General features: G+C 40.4%; 1 protein-coding gene across 2 annotated transcripts; it reads left to right on the top strand.

Annotated features, from left to right (window-relative positions):
• The first annotated feature begins 1,862 nt into the window (after positions 1-1,862).
• Positions 1,863-20,317, top strand: PPIL4 (peptidylprolyl isomerase like 4). Of its 2 annotated transcripts, none has more exons than XM_059468404.1 (13): positions 1,863-1,952; positions 2,441-2,508; positions 2,596-2,660; positions 4,466-4,583; positions 6,304-6,446; positions 6,772-6,868; positions 8,290-8,406; positions 9,293-9,417; positions 11,539-11,605; positions 12,466-12,577; positions 14,090-14,206; positions 14,809-14,972; positions 20,048-20,317. In XM_059468404.1, exons 1-13 carry the CDS (start codon positions 1,883-1,885, stop codon positions 20,261-20,263), a joined length of 1,479 nt encoding a protein of 492 aa, XP_059324387.1. In that variant the 5' UTR covers positions 1,863-1,882; the 3' UTR covers positions 20,264-20,317. The 2 variants fall into 2 exon arrangements, with proteins under 2 accessions (XP_059324387.1, XP_059324389.1); XM_059468406.1 differs by having other exon boundaries at positions 1,867-1,952; positions 14,090-14,186; positions 14,834-14,972.
• The last annotated feature ends 275 nt before the right edge of the window (positions 20,318-20,592 follow it).

Genomic DNA, 20,592 nt, shown 5'->3' on the forward strand with positions numbered 1-20,592 from the left:
CTCCTTGTCCTCCAGCCAGGGCCTCGGTGGCTCTGGAAGGGGAGGCATTAGCAGCCCCAAGCCTCCCTCCTGGCGTTTCCTGAGCACTGTTTCCCTTGCATTGTCAGGCAGTGATCAGGAGTGGGGGCAAAAACAAGCCCTGTGGCCAAGGTGAGCAACAAAGACTCTGCCCCTGGCACGCCCCTGCCCATCCTAGCCCGTGCCATTATTCCCTCCAGGACCCTGGGTGACAGCCCATCACTTGCTCTGCTGCCAAGGAGGCTGCAAACGAGGTGTCCCTTACCTGCACTCAGCTTGGAGAGGGGACAGAAGGTTTCAATATGAACCCTCTATCTGGGTTTTCCACACTGATTTGGGAATGTGAAACAGCATGTCAGACAATGAATAGATGTTAGACTTCATATTGATTTTTTTTTTTTTGCCTGCACAACAGTTTATTTAAATGCCTAGCGAAAAAATATAAAATTTATTTCAGTGGGTTCTTTACCAAGTCCTAGCGTATCAAGCACTTGCTCATAATACACTGTGTTTATTTATCTGTTTCAGACGCTGAACTTGACATATAAATATGATATATACTGCAATGATTTTGAAAAGAGGTGGCTTACTTCAGCTTGTGACAAATCCTATTTGGAAACAGTGCATAGCCTCCAAGGGGAAACTTGAAGAACAGGGAAGGGCAAGCACCCCTGTACAGCGTGAGAGAGTAAGCTATGACCACATGCAGCATCAGAACAAAGAACACCACACAGATATGCTTGTGGGCCTGCAAGGCACCAGCCAAAGTGTGCACATGCCTCAGAAAAATATAGGTTTGTAGTGTTTCCTGCGAGCAGCTATGCCCTGCCAGCATGCCTGTGCAGCTCAGCACTGGCACTGGAACGCATCATCTGTGTCAGATGGCAGCTCTGTGGGTGTGAGGTGCCCTGCACAGCTCCTCAGTGCGTCAGCGCATCCTCCTGTGCCTCTGCTGTCAGGGTTCTCCCACCACCCCGGGCTCCAGGACACCTGAGGTGCTCAGTCCGACGACAAGCTGGCTGTGTCCCTGTTCTTGTAATGTGTGGTTCTTAGCAGCATGTGGCACAAGAGACTGAGTGGACTGCCTGCACTCCTTGAGCAAGATTTTTGGAGCCTTACAGCAACCTAGAAGGGCATTAAGTAAAGCAGATGCTTGCAAAGTTCTATCTAGTGGACCAGAATTAACTTAATCTCATTATTTCTATGCACCTTGGGTAATTGAACAGATGGATTACATTCAAATATCTTCCTTTTTAGATTATTCCAGTTATTGCAGTCCTTAGCTGATGCCTGCTTCTCATTGATTTTACACTCACTTACTAGATACTTCATGGTCACCAGCTATGTGAGGAGGACGAGAGAATTATGTCTCTCAGTGGTAAAGTCTGATGTCTGATGTCTCTCAGCTTGGGTCTGCCAGGTTTTCATGATTGTAAGTCCAGCCTCTTGTGCTTGGGCACAACAGTTCAGAATGAGTCAGTAGTTTACAAGAGCATGGGCTGGGGGCTAAGGACCGCTCGGGGAGACGGTGGATTCCCCATCCCTGGAGGTGTTTAAGGAACGTCTAGGTGTGCCAGTTATCTCTCAGGTCGGACTCGATCTGAAAGGGAGGGAGGTCTTTTCCAACCTGGCAGAACAATCTGTCTGAAAGTATACCAGGATCTTACATATCGAAGAACATCCTGCTTTAACTTTTACACGTTCCACATTTTCCACCGCCGGCGCCCTCAGGCCTGCGGGGACCCATGGCCCGCCCCGCCACACCCCTGAGAGATCCTCCGCGGGGTCTTCCGCGCCGCCAGGGGGCGCCAGCCGGGCTGTGCTGGGCTTTGCCGAGCTGGGCCGGGCTGTGTCGTGCGCGGCCATGGCGGTGCTCCTGGAGACCACGGTGGGCGACCTGGTCATCGACCTGTACACGGAGGAGCGTCCCCGCGGTACGAGCCGAGCCCGCCGGCACCGCCTTTCCCCGGCCCTGCCGGCACCGGGCTCGCCCCTGAGCCCCCCGGCCCCGGCTTTCCCCTTGCGCGGGCGGGTGGCGGCCTCGCTCGGCGCAGAGGCCGGGGGTGCAGTCAGTGCTCACGGCCGCAAATGTAATATCTGTAATATCTCAATCGAAGGGCTACCGTGAGCTTCTTTCTCAAGCGTTTGAAAAGAAACGAGAGGGAAAGGGAGGGGGGAAGTATGTTTCTGTAAAACCAGCCGTTTTTAGGGTTCTTTGAATCGCTGGAGATGGTTTGTAGGAAGGGAGGAAATGTTACACCTCTTTCGAGCATTTCTCTCAGTGTTTATGGGCTGTACCCTGATAAGTCTCGATGCAGTCTGCTCCAAAAACACTTTTCAGCACGTTAAACTAGGGCTCTGTTATATCCATTCTTATTGTATCTGGAGTTTCCTTTGTAAATGTTGCTATGATTTCTTGCAGCTTGTCTGAATTTCCTGAAGCTCTGCAAAGTCAAATACTACAATTATTGTCTTATTTATAATGTACAGGTGAGTATTCTCAATTCCTTGTTTTTTTGGTTGGTTTAAATTCACAAATATGAAAGCAGTATCTTATGTGATTCTCCTTTGTGACAGAGGGATTTTATTATACAAACTGGTGACCCCATGGGAACTGGTCGTGGAGGGGAATCCATATTTTGGTAAGTGTTTATGTATAGAAATTATACATAGATATGTGTGTGTGTATATATATCTCAACAGAGTTTGTGTAAGGGAGTAGGAGTTCCCGGTTAGATTGTCTTCAGCATTCTTGGGGCAGAATTACTGGTGGGAAATAAAAATGTTGATGCATAAGCTTCTTTGGTTTTCATAATTAGATCCCTTTAAATTTCTATGCTGCCTTTGGCCATTCACTGTTTTTTTTTTTCCTGGACATTGTTCTGTCTCTGACCATAGAAGTGAAGTTACAGGTAACAACTTGTACATGCATTTCTGTTTGTTTAAAAGCTGGCAAATAATTATGTTTGGTAAAAAAAGTATGATGACTAAATGCTCTGTAGAAGACAGAATCGATTAGCAGGGTGAATACATTTATTATTATAACAAAATATACTAAATTGAGCATGAGTGGAGCATAGAGGCAATACTTGATTTCCTCTGTATATAAGAAAGTGATCCCCTTACTTATTTGAGTTTTAGTCATGTTGAATGTTTACAAATAAATCGCTTTTCTTATTTGTTTGAGAAGTTTTCAGTGGTCAGGGAAACAAGAGTTGAAGAAATCATTCAAACAGCTAGGATGGAGTTAAAATGCATGTGTTCTGTATTATTCATTTGAAATAGTTATTAAAAGTAGGATTGAAGTTACAGAGCAGAACTAATTACTGGGGAGTTGCTGGGGAACACAATTTACAGCAATAAAAGTGTTCAGCTGGAACAGAGACAGTGTTTCTAGACTAGTGCTGGCTTTTGTAAGTCAGTCTGTCAGTGCCTCTTAAATACAAAGCGTGGAGCTCATGGATCCATGAATCACCTCTCCAGTGGTTCTGGAAGCAGTGTACCTGTGCTAAGCAGATGAAGTCTACGTAGGTAAACTTGCCAGGCTTGCCTGTCTCTGCACACAAGTCAATTAAGTTTATTTTGATATGATACAAGTCTCCTAAGACTTACTGGTATGGCAAATTGGGAAGAACAGTGTGATGAGAGTGTCAGATCCTGTCTGGCAATAGCATGGAGAAGGTCAACTCGTCTTTTGTACCTGTTTGTTTCTGCTGCAGTGCATGGAACTGGAGTTTGTGTTCTTGCAGGCAAAGTTTAATTTGAATCCTCTCTTCATAGAGGCTAGCACCTGCCTAGGAGAATGAGTTTAAACACAGCACTGTCCTTACATTTGGGCAAATATGGTTATTGATCGTGCAGCCGTCAGTTTGTGGAATGAGACAAAATAAATGATAGCAGAGTTAGATAAAAAAAAAATTAAAAAGAGTGCAACAATTTGCCATATCCTGTATATCCCAAATTACTGTATTCAGTCCTGTCTGTATGATGAACTGATTTTGTACATAGATGTCCCGCTTTTCTGTTTTTCTTGGGAGATAATTTTTTCATGTAAATAACTGCGTTTTTACAGTATGGAATAACTTATTTTTGCAGAACCTACTTAAAATGTACAGTTCCTTCATGCCTCAGAAAAATGCTGCACACTGTACTTAAAAATATATAAGTATACCCTTCCCACCCCCCAAAAAAGCCTCTGTGAAATGTCCAGAGAAAAAAATTGTTCTTCCTTGTAATATGGAAGGAACATAACTGTAACCGTGGAAGTGTACAGGTCCATAAATATGTTCATGAGTGCAATATAAAATATAGGTTTATTTGAAGGCCTAATGTAATTGTGAAATGTAAAAAATTTTTGAGATGTCATTTAGAGTTTTACAATGTTTGGTTAGCTCACTTTGAAAAATTAATTTTTCTCGTAACATATCTGTTATGTATGTTTTTTTAGTCAGCTGTATGGTGATCAAGCCAGATTTTTTGAGGCAGAAAAAGTGCCAAGAATCAAGCACAAGAAGAAGGGAACTGTGTCCATGGTGAACAATGGCAGTGATCAGCATGGATCACAGGTCAGCACTGTGTTAATACTCTGATGTGATTTTGCTAATGTACAAAATGGTCAGGAAAAAAAATTTCTGTAGTTAAATGGAAGTGAAAATTAAGGAAACTGATTTTTGAAATAATGTTGACATTTTCTGGTTATGACTGCGTTAGTTTGGAAAGTGAAACCGTATCACAGTTTCTCCTGTATGGTTACTTGAAAGTGCATTAATAATGTAAGTTTACAGTTTTACCCCAGTGCTGGTATAAAAACAGTTTTTGAAAGTGGTCTTGTTCTGTTTGCTGTTCATGTGCACAAAGATTTTGTTGTAGGTAATTATTGTTACTTACTTTTTAAGGCTTTTTTTTTGTTTTTAAAGCTCATAGAACACTAATATTTCTGAATTATTATTATTTTAGGTGCATTGTCACTTCTAGGAATTAAAATGCCTTGCTTTTAATATCCATATATTTTAATTTTTAAAAAGAGGGATTTTTAATAATCAAAGAACAATTAAAAAAAAGGTAGGGTTTTATTCGAGCTAGACCTTGTAAAATATACAGGTAATTATGGTGCTTCCCTGCATTGTATGTATAAAATGGCATTTTGGGGTTGGGGTATTTAGGAAAAAGAGATGACAATAATATTTGTATTTAAGATACAGCCTGCTAGTGTATATGCAGGCTGTATATGCATACCCCATGGTTGGGGTATTTAGGAAAAAGCAATGACAATAGTATTTGTATTTAAGATACAGCCTGCTAGTGTATATATAGGCATGTGGGAATGAATGCTGATCCCAGGTTATTGCAGCTTCTTCCTTGGGAAAGAAAAATTCCAGAAAGAAACTACATGGAGTTGCCTTACAAGTATAGTGTAGTTTAGTGTAACCTTTACCAACTGCTAACCAATCTTAACTGTGTTGTAGAGAGAATGAGGAGTGGGATGTTACCAGTCAGACTGTAAAGTGTGGGTGCAGCAGTGGTGTCCTGTTATTTGTGCATATCTGCCTCTTCCTCCCTCCTCCATTGCCAAATGCTCTCTATAATTTGTTACTGAATTCTCAGCTGCTATCAGTGTTCATAGTTTCAGTTTTGCCTTAAGATGGAAGATCTGATTTGTCATAAGATACTTTCTGGTACCAGTTCAAGTTGATCTAAGTCAGTGTGCGTTAGTTCTCTCAGTGCTGCTGCATCCTGTTTTTCAGGAGAGGGGTTTGTGGGAAGAAAGGAAAAAAGTGTGGATAGAATAGGTAAAGATAGTAGTTAAAAGTAGTACTATGGGAGTTAGGTGAAGATAGTAGAGGAAGTTTCTGCCAAATTTATGAAAAAGTACCTGCCAAATGCTGCTTGGTGATCGGGTGATTTGAGCTCAGCTCACAAGGGGTAGCCTTGCTCTTTCTGTCCTCTCCCTTTCATCAGCTGTGATGCCAGTGACAGCTTTTGCTGGTCTTGCTCAGCAGCCCTGCCCAGCAGAGATCTCTCTGCTCCTCCAATCCCTTGTGCCTGCTTACCAATTCACAGAAGGATCCTGTGCTGCACCCACAGGCTCCTGCACAGGGAGATTGCCTCAGGCACTGGCTGTGAGCTGTATGTTGGCTCACCATATTCCCAGAGCAATCTTCTACAAAAAATGGGAAGATGGTTTTTTCCCCCACTGAATTCAGTGAGAGTGTGTTAAGATTTTTTTAAAAAGTACAACCTGAATTTTTCTATTTACTGTTTCTACTTTTGTATGTTCTTTTGTAGTTCCTCATTACCACAGGGGAAAACCTGGATTACCTTGATGGTGTGCATACAGTATTTGGAGAAGTGACAGAAGGCATGGATGTGTTGAAGACAATTAATGAAACCTTTGTAGATAAGGATTTTATCCCATATCAAGATATCAGGTGTGACTGCTTTTAACTTTGCTTTTTGAGGAATACATTACTATTGAATGAATTTACTTCTTTTGGAAACTAGATTAATATCATGCTATCTTAAATCCTTTTTATTCCCCCAGTATTAGAGGCTAAATAAACAATAAACAATAAATAAACAATATTTAGCCATGTTGCCCTTCCAAAAGCATCAGTGCTAGAATCTCCAAGCACACGGGATATTTGGCAGTTTGGGATGCAGCTGAGATTTAGTGGGGCTGGTCTGGTGTTAGTTGTGTAAACCAAGTTTTACTTGCATGTAACCAATGCTGATCTTGACTTTGTTTTCTCTAAGGATAAATCATACAGTAATTTTAGATGATCCCTTTGATGACCCACCTGGGCTGTGTGTTCCTGATCGCTCACCAGAACCTACAAAGGAGCAGCTCGATGTGAGTGTTCACAACAGGAAAAGTTGGAAGAAATAATTTAAAAAGTTTATCTCAATTAGTGTCCAGCATAGATTTGGCCAAAATAAGAAATCAGTCTTCAAGATTTTGTGTCTCAAATCTATGTCCTAAGAGAGCTGCACATTTTTTCATGCAGAAGGTGTTCTACTGTGCCAGCTTGAGTTCTGGTATGTCAAATGCTTGTTAGTTATTTGGGGCTACTGCTGAGTTTAATCAAATACAGCTCCTTAACCTTTCAAGAGAAGGATAAAAGCATGACTTGGATGCTCCCCCTGTGGCTCCAGTGGAGTTGTGTTTGAAAGCTGTGTTTTAGGTTTCTATTTACAGTGTAGATAAGCAAAACATTCAGAATATTCAATGCTAGTATTACTGGTTTTCTGTATACTCTGGTAGAAGACAAAATATAACTAACATTTATTAATATTGGAATGGTTACTGTTGTTTTCCTTTTAAATGTGAATAGGTTGTGTTTCAGTGGAAGTAATCTTGGTCATTCTTGAGTTATATGTGCAGGCACACATACTGCTCTGGGGTATTTGTTCAAACAGAAGGAATTTTATAAAAATAATTACAGTTATTAGTAATTTACTCATTTGCAGTTAGAGAAATTGCTTGTGAGATTATTCCCTTGTATGGAAACAGTTGTTTCTAGTAAAGAATTAATTAGCTAGAGAAAATATTGTTCATTTTTTACCTTAATAATACAATTATAAGATTGAAATTGGGGTTTCATAGTATGTGTGCACAGTGGTTGATCTCTGATATGCTTTCAGCTATGTTAAGAATAAGGTATTTAGTAGCTCACTGCCAGCAGCATAGAGATGTGAAGACTTGTACTGAGTTTTTTAGCCTGTCTGAGGATAGGCATATCCTCCCCTTTTAGCACAGAAATGTCTGTAAGAAAGGCAGCATTCTAGAAATGCTGGTGAGGATAAAAAAAAATAAACCTCAAGTCCTGCCTAGGTATAGATGTATAAAAGCAAAATTATTATTGTGCTATGCTCTATTTAATGTCTTGCTAGACACAACAAATATTTGCAGTGTTCCTTACCTTCATTTGTGGCAGGAGTTACCTGGATGAGTTGACACTTGTGGTGAGCTGTTGAGTGGGTGGGTATATAGAAAAGAATTTAGAATACCTCACTGAATATGGTTCAGACTAGTCACAGAACTTCAAAAATAATTCACAGTGCCTGAAATATGAGGATAACATCCTTTTTTTCTTTTGTTGTAGTCTAAGTGGGAAGGACAGAATGAAAGCCCAGTTCTGCAGACATGCAGTGCTTAAGCATGTTTTGTGTCTTGAGGGATGAGGGAAGAGGTTGTCCAAGTAATAGTTGGAGAGTGAGAAAGAGTTTTTGGCCATGGTTTGGTAATAAATATCCTTTTCCTTCATTTTTCAGAGTGGCAGAATAGGAGCAGATGAAGAAATTGATGACATGAAAGGACGGACTGCAGATGAAATAGAAGAAGTTCAGGCAGAAAAAGAAGCAAAAACTCGTGCAATTCTTTTGGAAATGGTGAACATCTTTCTGTATTTACCTTTTAGATCTTATTTCCCTGTGTGTGCATGCTGTTAAGTCTAGGAGGGTATGTACCATTTATCTTGAAATTACCTGTCTGGTGATGATGTGTTTCAGAATCTGCTATTAAATATCTCTTTTACAATGAAAGGATTGAGCATGAGCACTCATGTTGTGGTTTTCTGATAAAACCAGTGATAGTTCATTGTCAGAGTGGCCAGTGGAGGCTTTCTAAAAACTTGCTAGAAATTCATCCAATTTAAAAAATGTAACAGATATAGTATGCTGCTGGAATACCTGCAGTCCTGGAAAAGGTTCAGCCTGTGTGGGAGAGAGCTGAGCTAACTTGTAATGAACTCCTCTCAGTGATAAACTCCATAGTAACAAAAATTGTAAACAGGCTTTGAAGTCCTTTTTTTTTTTTTAAGAAAAAAAGTAACTAAAATATACACCCTTGAGAGATTAGTGAATCCATCTCACTTCCTTACAACTACCAAATTCAAATTTATGGTGAACAGTTTGCAGCAGAGACTTATTCCAGGATCAAGCCAGATCTGGCCACAGTGTTGCAGAAGATTTGTAGGGACAAAAAGGGTGCACTTTCACCTTTTGGAACTGTCTGTTTTTTATCCTAAGACCAGAAAAAGCAAAGTAGAACGTATTTGTGAACTTTCATGAATTCCAGCAGTGGAATTGCAAATAAATAATAAATTTTGGGTGCTATAGAAAACACTTTTTTGTGTCACACTGAGTAGCAAAAATATTTAATAAAGTTTTGATTTTATGATAGGAATGTGAGATCACCCAAAAAATGTGTTCCCAGTGTGCTGTGCTACCTACTGAGAGCTTTAGGCCTAAGTGAGGTCTTCTTTCTGTATCCCAGGTGGGAGACTTGCCAGATGCGGACATCAAACCGCCAGAAAATGTGCTTTTTGTGTGTAAACTGAATCCTGTGACCACAGGTGAAGACCTGGAGATAATATTTTCACGATTTGGTCCCATCAAAAGGTAATTATAAAAGAGAAAACCTTCTTTGTTGAAATTGAACTTGATTCCTCCCAGTCTGTTTGGCTGTAAAGGAGTAGTCTGGTGTCTCAGGAGATTTATGCTCTGTTTGGATAGAGACCACAACAATGGGGATACAAAGGCAGATCTAGCTAGATAAATATCCTGCCCCAGGAGTGGTTTTAAGGAAAGCCTAAGGAAGTGTAGGAACCAAGAAGGCATGTAACACTTCTCTTTGCCCCCATCCTCTCATTCCTTCAGCAGTTTTTATGTCAGATGCTCAATGAGCTGGATAGAGTCTCTGGGATTTTCTTTCCTGTGGGAGTATGTGTGGTTTGGGATAAAGCACCAAACATCTGTGGTGTCTGATACACTTCTTGCAGGTGTTCCTCATTCCTGCTGCCCTTCTCAGTTTTGACCTTGGCTTCTGGTAGTTTCAGCTGATTCCTCCTAGTACTGCTACCAAAAGACCGGAAGGGCAGTGAAATCTGCTTTCCTACACTCCTCTATCCTACACCCCAAAGTTATTTTTTCTCCTTGCCTAGAGCACTAAGCTACATATTTATGCTTCTTCATAGTACAGACTTAATTACCTTGTTTTGCTTTTCTTGTCCTTTTCCTGTTTTGTTTTCATCTCAAGATGACAGAACCCGAACTGCACACAGTTTTGAGGAAATTACAGATTTGTAGTGGAACAGTTTTGTTCTCTGTTTTACTCTTAACTCCTTTTCTAGTGAATGCTAAAGTTGTTTTTTTCATTGGGGTTTTTTTGGGTTTTTTTACAATATACAGTTACGATTCAACCCATGCTTATCTTGCTGCATGTTTATCGATGCAGAGATGTTTCTTATACCCTTTCTGCTTACTTTCCCCAAAAGCTTTTGGTGCAGGAGTTTATTAGAATTTGCAGAGGGATTTCAAAAGACTTCATGGAATGGATCATCATCATCATCACCACACATGAGCATGTTGACTCTGTTAGGGCATTTCACTTAAGTTTATTCAGGCGGTCTGGCGTAGGCCCTGTGTATTCAGATGGATGCTAACTTTGTTCTGCTTAGAGTTTCTGGCAGTTTGTGCAGTACTGGCACACAGGTCTGCAGGCTTCCAGATCCCAAACTACACTGTCTGTGTGGGGGGGGGGAAATTTGCATTGTATGCTACTCATACTACTCCAGTGTCATTTCTCTATGCTGTAAGGATTTCTAATTTTTTGGATCTCTGTTAGAGTTGTCACTCTTCTGCAGTCCTTCCACTTTCAGGTAGGTTCTCTGAATAATCCATGAAGGAGGGTTCTTGCACAAAATCATTCTGCCCTCTGCTGCTAGGAATTCCTGTAGCTTGTCTCAATAGTCTTATGGTCTACTTTTTTTTCTTTTCCCTCCCAGATTTTTTTTCTTTCAGCCTTGATCATCTTTTGATTCCGGATCCTGATTTGTCACTTCCTTTCTACACGTCTCACATTATTCTCACCTTAATGCCACATATCCTGCCCTTGTTGCCTGCGTGCCCTCCTCCAGCATCCTGTAGTCAGAATTCTTACATCCAGTACAAGAGTTGTGCAATACTGATACAATACTATATTCTTCCCATTTTGCACTACTTACTCAATACTTTCAGGCTTCTTATTTTTGCCCAGTGACCTGCATGATAAAAAGTTGGGCTGCTGAAGAGGTGCTTGCTAAGAAGAGAAAGTTTGTCACAGGATGTTTGTTTAAACTTTTGCTTAAAATGACAGAGAAAACAGAATGTGGGATTTATGATCTTGCATTAGTGAAATGCAGAAAATTAGAAACTCACAGTAATGTTGGAAAATATATTTTGTTTCATTGTTTAGAAATTCATCTATAGTTTTGTCCTTCATGGTAACTGCATGTGAGTTCAGTGTAGTTGCTCAAAGCAATGTTATTGCTTTGAAAAAGCAAAAATGCAATCATGCATTTTTTTCTTGCAATAGGGGATCTCAGAATCAAGTGTTTTAATACCTTCAAGGTGTTTAGGTTTTGTGGGTTGGGGTTTTTTGGGTTATTTTTTTTACTTATTTGTCCTTTTAAGCAGTGCTTTCCTACCCTACATTTTTTGCTCCAACAGTGTTAACATTTTAATTTCCTATCATTTTTTCAGTTGTGAAGTGATCCGAGACTGGAAGACTGGTGAATCTCTTTGTTATGCTTTCATTGAGTTTGAAAAGGTATGGGTTTTAGGTATGAACTGTATGTAGATCCTGCTTGTAAAAGCCCCTTTTTGGTATACTTCTATCTAGGAAAAACACTGACATCTTCAAGTGTGGAATAGTTAGTGTTTTCTCTTACTGAGAGAAACTATAACTTAGTTATAGAAGTTGTGGGTCCTAAATGAGTCAATATGCAAGTCTGTCTCTGTGTGAGCTGCCAGTACAAAAATGTACTTAGACTGTCTTGAAACCAGTGAGAGGGGATCAAGTCCTTTTTTCCCCCAGAGTGCATTAAATCTTGGAAGAGTTGAAGAAAGGAGTGCTAGGAGCATGCAGCATAGAGAAAGGAGGGTGTATGGAATAAGATGGATCTATGTTTTCAGTGGTTTTCTCTTCTGGGCTTGTAAATGATGCCCACTGTATCAACACACTGCTTAAGAGTGTTGGCTGTGAGATGGATGGCAATAGCTCTCTTGGTGCTGGGTAGCTTTATGTGTCCTGGTATCTCTCATCTGTGAGGACAACACTGGAAAATGGTCTCACTTTCCTTTAGACTATTTATGTAGTTCAAATGGAACTTCTATCAGTTGTTCTGTTTTCTTTTTTTTTTTCCCCTGAGTGTGTTACATGTGCCAAATATGTAGCTGGATGGGCAATTTTTTAAATACTGAAATGAGCTGAGGAATTGGGAATTGAAATGCTGATAGTCAGAGAAAGCATAACTATTTCTTTTGAAATGGTACAATTCAAGAGCTATGGTGCTTCAGGCAATTTCAGAAAGAAATGTGTGCCACTAAGCAGTTGAATTTCTGTGTGAGCTTTTCTGTGAATATTCCTGTGAAATAATCATGACTCAAGATTTTCCTGGTTAATATCAGGAGGAAGACTGTGAGAAAGCCTACTTCAAAATGGACAATGTGCTGATAGATGACAGACGGATACATGTGGATTTTAGCCAGTCTGTTGCAAAGATTAAATGGAAGGGAAAAGGTAGGTATATTTGCAATTCTTTGATCCTCATAACTTAACAAGCCATGACTTTTAAACTAAGCATTATATAAAGAGTTAGGAGTTTAAATCATCTCATCTTCAGGCATATAAATGTTTCTGGTACTGTAATAAATAGAGCCAACACAGTTGTTAGTTCTTCCCTTCATTTGTTTCATTAGAAAAAGTAGAAGGGCTTCCTACTGTTACATGAGCATTGCATTGCCACTGATTACCTTTTTGGCCAATGTCATTTTGCCACTAAACATTTTTTTTGTCTCAAATTTTGGACATTATTTTTTTGATACATATTACTTACTAGCAAAATAATATGCCAATACATTATTATTTTCTAGTTTCTTTATTCACTGTATGACAGTCAGGTGCATACAAGAAAAAGTCAGTATTGAGGCCAGGGATTTCTGTTCTTCACCCCCTGTAGGTCAAATGTACTGCATGACAGATTGTGTGTTACATAACCCAGTTTCAGGTGTTTGAGGATATTTTGGGAGGAAACGGGTGGTGGAAGAGGTGGATGCAGTGGTTATTTGAATACTGGGGGCATGAGCAGAACACTGGACTTGGAGAGATGCCTGTGCATTGCATTGGTGACATTCTTGTGTGTGGTCTTCTGAAAATGCAGTCAGCCCTCAGTTGTTGGTGCGCAGTGTCTCCAGGTAGGGTTGTGGCCATGAGCGCAGAGATGCTGGAACCTGTCCTGCACAGAGCTGCGATGACTCTATTCTGTCTATACCAGGTGCTGTAGTGCATCCTGTATTGACTGCCTGTGTGGGAAACTTTACCTGGGGTCTAAATAGTCCAAAATATTGGAAAGCTAACTGTATTGTCATCCCGTGCTTACGTGTTACCCCAAAAATGACCTTCTACGCTCGGCGGCGGTTTCTGGCCTGGCCCGCGAGTGTTGCAGTTCTGGGCGTGGCCGGGAGAGGGCAGCACGCTGCCGCGGTTCGTTGATGCGTGCATTGGCGCTTCCGTGAATGGAAGCTGAAATCCCTCGTGTTCCTCTTTAAATCTGGACGTGAACATTTTTAGTCGTAGTCTTCCGCTTGAATTCTTGAGCTGTAGCTGTCTCAGAGGTTTCCCTCTGTGCAGACCAGAGCAAAAAATCATTTAATAACGAGAACAGTCTGTGGGCTTTCAGGGTAACACAATTTTAAGTAGTGTGATGTAGGACCTGTGATAGAAGTGAGACTAAGCCAGTTGCTGAATCCTGCTTTGTGATCCTCTTTATGTGTTGTCTCCACTGGACATGAATGAGCAGAAAGCTCGGTGTTGTTTAATGGGATCTGCAAGCAAGAGAAGGACAGAACATCCCAACTTGTCCTACTCTTTTCTACTCTGTTATGCAGATGTCTATTTCTGGAACTGTATCCTGCTCTGGAGCTCTCTGTGGTTATAAAGAGCCCCCTAAATCATCATCAGAATTTAAAGATAGTTGTGGATGTTGGTTGTGTCTGTGGTTAGAGTGAAATGAACATATTTTTTTGCGGACAGGTGGGCGGTATACCAAAGAAGATTTCAAGGACTATGAGAAGGACCGTGACAAACCTTCGAAATTTGCTCTGAAAGAAAAGGTTAAACCAAAGCAAGAGTATCCTTTTCTTTTCAAAGGTACTTTTTGAATTAAGTAGAATTTATGAAAACAGCCTGGAAAAAGCCTTCTTATTTTTAAAGCCTGCCAAATGGGTGTTTGCCTTCTAGCTCATATTACCATTTGGTGTTTGAGATGGCATTTAATATTTTGTGGTTTTCACTTTGATGAATTTAATCAAATCAAAATGTGCTGTTTCACTTCCATGTTGTGTGCAGGTAAATAATATTCCTAGTCCACGGCCCTGGAATGACATATGGCATAACAGAGTTCCTAAGTAGTTTCAGAGAGGACCTTCTGCCTCCGAAATGAGGCCATTCTAGTATTAATATTAAATCATTCTCTAAGATTATTCTTTGCTTGTGATAAGCATGAGAGAAAACACCATAGGTTGTTCAGATATCCCCAGGTAGATAAGAAAGGAGAATGCAGCCTGGCTGTATTGTTTAACAATACAGGACAGACTTCACGGATTTTAGCACAGCTGATTTTTTTTTCAGTGTGTACAACTGTGTTCTGACTGAAATATGTGTTGAGTCTTGGTAAATGCTTGTTAGATAAACAGGGATTGGTTTGCTTCCTGGGCTGTTGTGTTCTGCTCCTTACTTATATTGGGAAACAGATCTGTCCTTAACCAGCACCATCAGTGCCAAGTATGACCTTGTGCTGGATGAGGATGTAGAAGAGTCTCACACAAGTCAGTCACACTTGGCTAAAAAACAGAAAAAGAAAAAGCACCACCACTCTGAAGATGAAGATGATGACAAGAGGACCAAAAAATCTAAGGTACTTGACTTTTCATGCATTAACTTTATACCTGTTCATTGTTTTCCTTATAAAAGAAGCCAGGAAGAAAGTGTGATATTGGATAAGGACACAGCGTGCAAAGTCCTGTGTAACATACAGCAGCTGTAAACCTGCAGAAGGCTGATGTTAATATTTGATTATGAAAGAGGGTTTCCTCATGAACTTTTGTAGCTTGGCAGGTCTAGATGGTTTTTTGCCAAAGCATCCTGAAGAGGCAATGTAGCCTCTCATAAAGTAGGGGATCTTCAGCACTTTGAACCTGTTGTTCCTAGTCATAAAGTAGTAGTTAATCGTATTTCACAACTGTAGACTATGTCTCATTTCTTGCCAGACCATAATATGTTGGGTTTTTCCTGTGTGGAGTTGGGAGCACAATCTTTTTGTATTTGTCTTTAAGTGTCTTGGAAGTGTTTGTGTAAAAATCTTCATGCGGGTTTGCTTGCATCTGGAATGTGCAGGCCTGTGGAGCTGTGGAGGACAGCACAGGAGACAGCAATTCTGTCATTCATTAGTTCCACTGCAGCCTGTCAGGACAGCATTCCCACATTTCTGAGAGCTTGGGATATTGAAGATGAGGTGTTTTGTGGAAACGAAGTCTGCAGTGAGAATGTGGAGCGTTAATCACCACTGAAGTGAGCATTAGGAAGAATTGAGCTAAACTGGAAAAGAAAAAAACCAAACCCCAGTATTTTAACAGTGCAAGCTTTATGAGTGAGAACAAAGCTGTCTCTAGCAACTTTGCAGAAAGTGAAAAAGTTTCAGCTGCAGCAAATAAGGCTGTTGTCCCATCCTGCATTTTGAGCACTGCTGAAAGTTTTGGGTACACAAGGCATACATGAGTCTGTTCTTATACATCACTTCTTGCTGAAGTGCTTGAAAATTATTTTTCTCATGAACATCAGCAATTAAAATCTTGCAGTGCCAGCAGTGAGCCCTATTGCTCATTCATGGACCCTTTTTTTTTGTGTCACTGCACTAATTCAGTCAGGTTCCTTTGAGTGGAGGGGAGAGGCTTGTTCAGGTAAGTAAAGTCCTGGCTGCAGTGTGTGCATACAGGAGGTGTGGACTAATGTTGGTTTAGAATTTCTCCTGTCTGTTTGGCTGATGGAAACTGTTGCTTTAGACTTCTTGAAACAGGTATTTTTGGTGGCAGTCTTTGTTCCTGATGGTTCAGGAGTTACACCCATGGAGCTGGCCAGTCATGCATTATCAGCAGAGAACATTTTAAAATCATTTAGAAGCCTTTACCCCTGCAGGTGGCACAAGTGCTGGCAGCAGTAGGTTTTTAACATTTGTTCTAAACCGTTGTAAATGGATTGTGAGACTTCATAGCACAGAAACATGAAGGAGAACAGAGGGATTTTTGGTGCTATTTTCAAGTTCTGGAATAGAACATATTCTAATGCTTGTCTGTGTGATCTCCTCTGTGTTTACGTGTATCTTTTTGTGATTTAGTCACCTGCTCCTGATGTGGTTTGTTCTTGTAATCTGCTGCTGCTGGGTTCTGGTATCTTTTTTCCCACAGCTTTCTTCTCTCTTAGTCACCTTTACCCATTTTGCTGTAAGTAGTTCAGCTTTCTTATGCCCGAAATCACAGATGGAGGCTCATGTCTATTCTCTGATGGCAAGCATCATAGTTCCCTCTTGGAGCTGTGAAAATTAATTTCTGGGAAGAATTTTTCTCTCTGGATTTGAATATCCTTGTTAGTGTGTACTGTACAGTAGGCACATACTGAGCAGTGTTTACTCAGTCTCACACAGACTCAGTATTTCGGGCATGGCCTCTCTAGTGAAATCTGTTGCTAGCTTAGGTGACAAATCCTGCTTAGCATATACAAATTTTAATTTTGTTTTGTTTTTTACCATTCATACTTTGGGCATAATATGTGAAACTAAGGGGAGGCAGACATGTTCCTGAGGTGGAATATATTCAGGGGGAATATGAGTCCAACACAAAGCATAACAGCATGGAAACTTTAATGAATGGTAGTATTTTTAATATAGGCAAACAAAGCATTCTTCCTTCACCCTATTTTGCAAATCACTGAATGTATTTGAGGTAAGAACTTTAAAATAAAATAGCAGCAGACCTTCCACAACTCATCAGCCAAAGACCACAGTAGCCATGCTTCATACAGAAACTTCCACCATGAGTCCACAGTGTGGCAGAGATTTTAATTAAGAGAGATATGGGGCTTATAATGGGAAGTTCTGGCAACTGGAGCTGCAGTTTGTGTTATCAGCTCTAGCTATGACTTGAAGGGGTTTTATTTTCTCAATAGTTTCCATGATGTTGAGTTGTTTTTCTGTTCTCTTGCTGGTGTTACTTTTTTTCTTTAGTATATTTTGACTCATCCTTTTCTTTGTCTGACACCCATTTCCTGAATCTTCAGCCTGTGTGTTGATGTTTCAAGAATATATTTTTGAGTCTTGTGCTGTTTGACTTCATCACAGTGGGTAGAAGAGGTAGGGTGCTGTGGCTTGCTTTTAGTAAGTAACAGGATGTGGGTCTGGGGCAGGAGGGTGGGCTGCCATGTGGGTTTGTGGGTAGGATTTGGTAGAGTATTTCTGAACACAGGACATGCTTCTGCCTGAGATCTGTATTATGACTTTGTTTGCCTTCCAGTTTTCTGTTTTTTCCTGGATTTTATTTTTTAAGAGAGCTGGATCTGTGAGGTAGTATGGCCTATCCAATAGATTTTTGCAAGACATAGGGACTTCCCAATTTCACATTGCTGTAGTGCATGGTTTTGGCAGAGGTACTGATTTTTCTGGTTTTGATTTCCTGCTTTTACTGCTTATTGGACACTGTTCCCTTCATATTCAGGGTCAGGTTTTATCAAAATCTCCCTCCAAAAAAGGCTCTCTCTATTTGTTTGCTCCTTTTAACCTTTAACTACTGTGTTTAATGTATGTAAGAGGTGGCATGTGCATTTTACTTCCATGGCCAGGATATTTCTTGCTATTTCACCTGGGACTGCTGTTTAGTCAGATATTACTTTTGGCAAAATCAGCCATGAACTTCCAGAGAAGCATCTTTCCCTCTTTCCTTATTTCCTTCCTTGTGTGTGCTCCAGCACAGTGCTGGATTAAGAATTGGGGTGATCATCACTTACTCAGTGACTGATGAGAGGCTGTGGTCCTGCATTGAGAAATACAAATTTCAGCAGTAAGAGAGAGCCTGCTGTTAAGTATGAATCTTTTTCTTCCAAGAGAGTGTGTTTTTGACTTTTGGGCATAAAAATTTGGTTTCAAAATACCATTATTTTTAGTAATCTAATGTGTTTTAAAAACTGACCTTTTTCCACACCAAAGACTTTAAAATGAAAAATCTTATAAAAGGGGAAATGTAACTTAAGCTGGCAAGAAATAAAGATGCCATTCATTCTAGTAATTCAAATTTCACTTTTTTTCCTTTACATTGTGATCATATTAGGTACTGTGGTGACCTTGTTGTGTCACTTTCAGACTTGCCTTGAAGACCTGTACCTTAAATGCTTTTGTGAAGGTCACTGTTGGCATTTAACTCAATGCTTGTATGACTCTGATCCTTTCAGCAAGTTGTCCTTTTCTGTGGCATCCAACAAGGGCCGTTTGTCTGTAGTTTGAAATGTTCACTAACCTGTTCTTGCCCCCACTAGGCCAGTAGCCTTGTCTCCAGTGTTTACTTGGTGGATTGTCCAACTGAGTCTGCCCTGCCTTTCTCCTGTCCCTCCCATGTGCTGGGAGGAAACTCCAGCAACAAACCAGCTAGAAGGCAGCCATACACCAAGCCCACCATTTGGTTTTCTGACCAATATTTTTTGTCTTGTTCCTGTCTACCCCTCCACTAGCATGTCCATTGTCTGATGTTTACCCAGGCCTTGTCACAGAGGGGCTTGAAGCCTCTTGGCTTTTTCAAACACATGGAGAGTGAGGCCTTTGGGCACAAGAGTGCATCATTTTGAGAGTGGATAGACAAAGCTCTTACAAGTAGCTGGAAGCATCACTGAGACACTTTGGTGGATCCAGATTTTAAAATGTGTACTGAAATAAAGCACAGTAAAGATGTGGAACAGGCATTTAGCCACCAGTGAGATTACTGTACCCAGCAGCAGCAGAATGTTTTTGTTACAGATCAAACCTGTGATTATTTGTGTGTCTGTTTATCCAGAGGGTTTGTGTTGCTTATTGTAACCCTAATACTTTCAGCATTATCAGTGTCATTCTAAAGGTGGTGTTTGCTCTGGGAACCACCCCAGTCACTGGCTTTCTGCATAAAATCTCTGGTTAGAGTTTTTTCACCATTCTTTTAAATAAATGAAGTTTTCTTGTTGGTACATGGAGTGTAGGTTTTAACCATACAGTTGTGAAGGCTGCTGTCATGGTACATCCTTAGAAAAATAATATCTGAAATGAGGAAAGAAATGCTGTGCAATTTAATGCAGACGTTCTTCTTAACTCATATTGATCTGTGCTTATCAGTATTATTATTATTAAAACCCCATAAAATTGTACCTCTGTTAGCACATACAGTGATATTAAACTGTCAGCTTGTTCATTTTGCTGAAGCCTAGAATTTAGGCTATTAAGAATTATTACAGGTAGATCTTAAAATATATTATGCATCTGCAGAGCAGTGGAATGCCTGTGGGGCTTGAACCAAAACTTAATGGAAATATTTGCATTGCTTAGGTAAAAAAATCAGAAATCCAAATCTAGGTTACAGATCTGTTTGATGCTTGTGAAGAGTTTAATAATATCCATCTGAATGGAATCCCTATATAACCAGTTTTGCCAAAGCTCCTTAGGCAGTACAGGAAGCATGCCTGACAGCCATGCTTTTTTCTATAAACACTGACAGAAACTTAATTGTAAACTTACCTTCTTCAGATGGTTTCAGAGGGGTATTTTTGTGTTACCTTCTTCAAATCATTGTGGATGTGAATCTCTTTAAGGTACTACCAGCTGTAACTAAGGAACCTGCCATGCTCAACTTTTCTCTAGTTCACTTCGTGCCTTTGTGTGTTTCCCCTCTTGTTTGTAACTGCATTTGTGTCCAATTCCCTTGGCAGGACTCTGAGAGGAAGCACGAAGAGCGCTGCAGGGAGAGGACCAAGGGTGAGAAGAGGGACAGGCACCGGAGCCGCAGCCGCTCTCAGGACAGAGATTACAGCAGGCAAAAAGACAAATACAGAGAAGACAGCCGAGTGAGAGACTGGGATAAAAAAACAGACAGAAGCAGAAGTCCTAAGAAATCAAAAGACAAAGAGAGGTCCAAGTACAGATGAAGGACAAGTAAAATATGGAAGGGAACTAAAATAATAAATTCAACTTTTTTCTTTTGTGTTAGTGTTTTTTCTGTAATACTTACTGTAGTGTCTGACTGCAATATGCAGGAAGATTTTACAGCTTGATACCTTTCATTGGAACACGATCTGCTAATTCTAAAATTCAAGATGAATCACTGCAAATTGTTCTGCCCTGGAGTGCCTGTGCCTGGATAGGGTATGTCAATGGACTGTGAAGAAAGATAACTTCTTACTGATTCTCTGGGAACTCTGATATTTAAGGAACATAATCAGCTGAAACTATCCCATGGCAGAAAATTCTGACTAGG

This window comes from Ammospiza nelsoni, chromosome 3 (genome assembly GCF_027579445.1).
Source record: "Ammospiza nelsoni isolate bAmmNel1 chromosome 3, bAmmNel1.pri, whole genome shotgun sequence".
NCBI classification, from domain to species: domain Eukaryota; kingdom Metazoa; phylum Chordata; class Aves; order Passeriformes; family Passerellidae; genus Ammospiza; species Ammospiza nelsoni.

Excerpts from the sequence above, each read along its gene's own strand:
- PPIL4 (XM_059468404.1), top strand. The coding sequence starts at position 1,883 with ATGGCGGTGCTCCTGGAGACCACGGTGGGCGACCTGGTCATCGACCTG. Across the intron at positions 2,661-4,465 it reads GGAGGGGAATCCATATTTTG|TCAGCTGTATGGTGATCAAG; the intron begins GTAAGTGTTTAT and ends ATGTTTTTTTAG. Across the intron at positions 11,606-12,465 it reads CTTTCATTGAGTTTGAAAAG|GAGGAAGACTGTGAGAAAGC; the intron begins GTATGGGTTTTA and ends GGTTAATATCAG.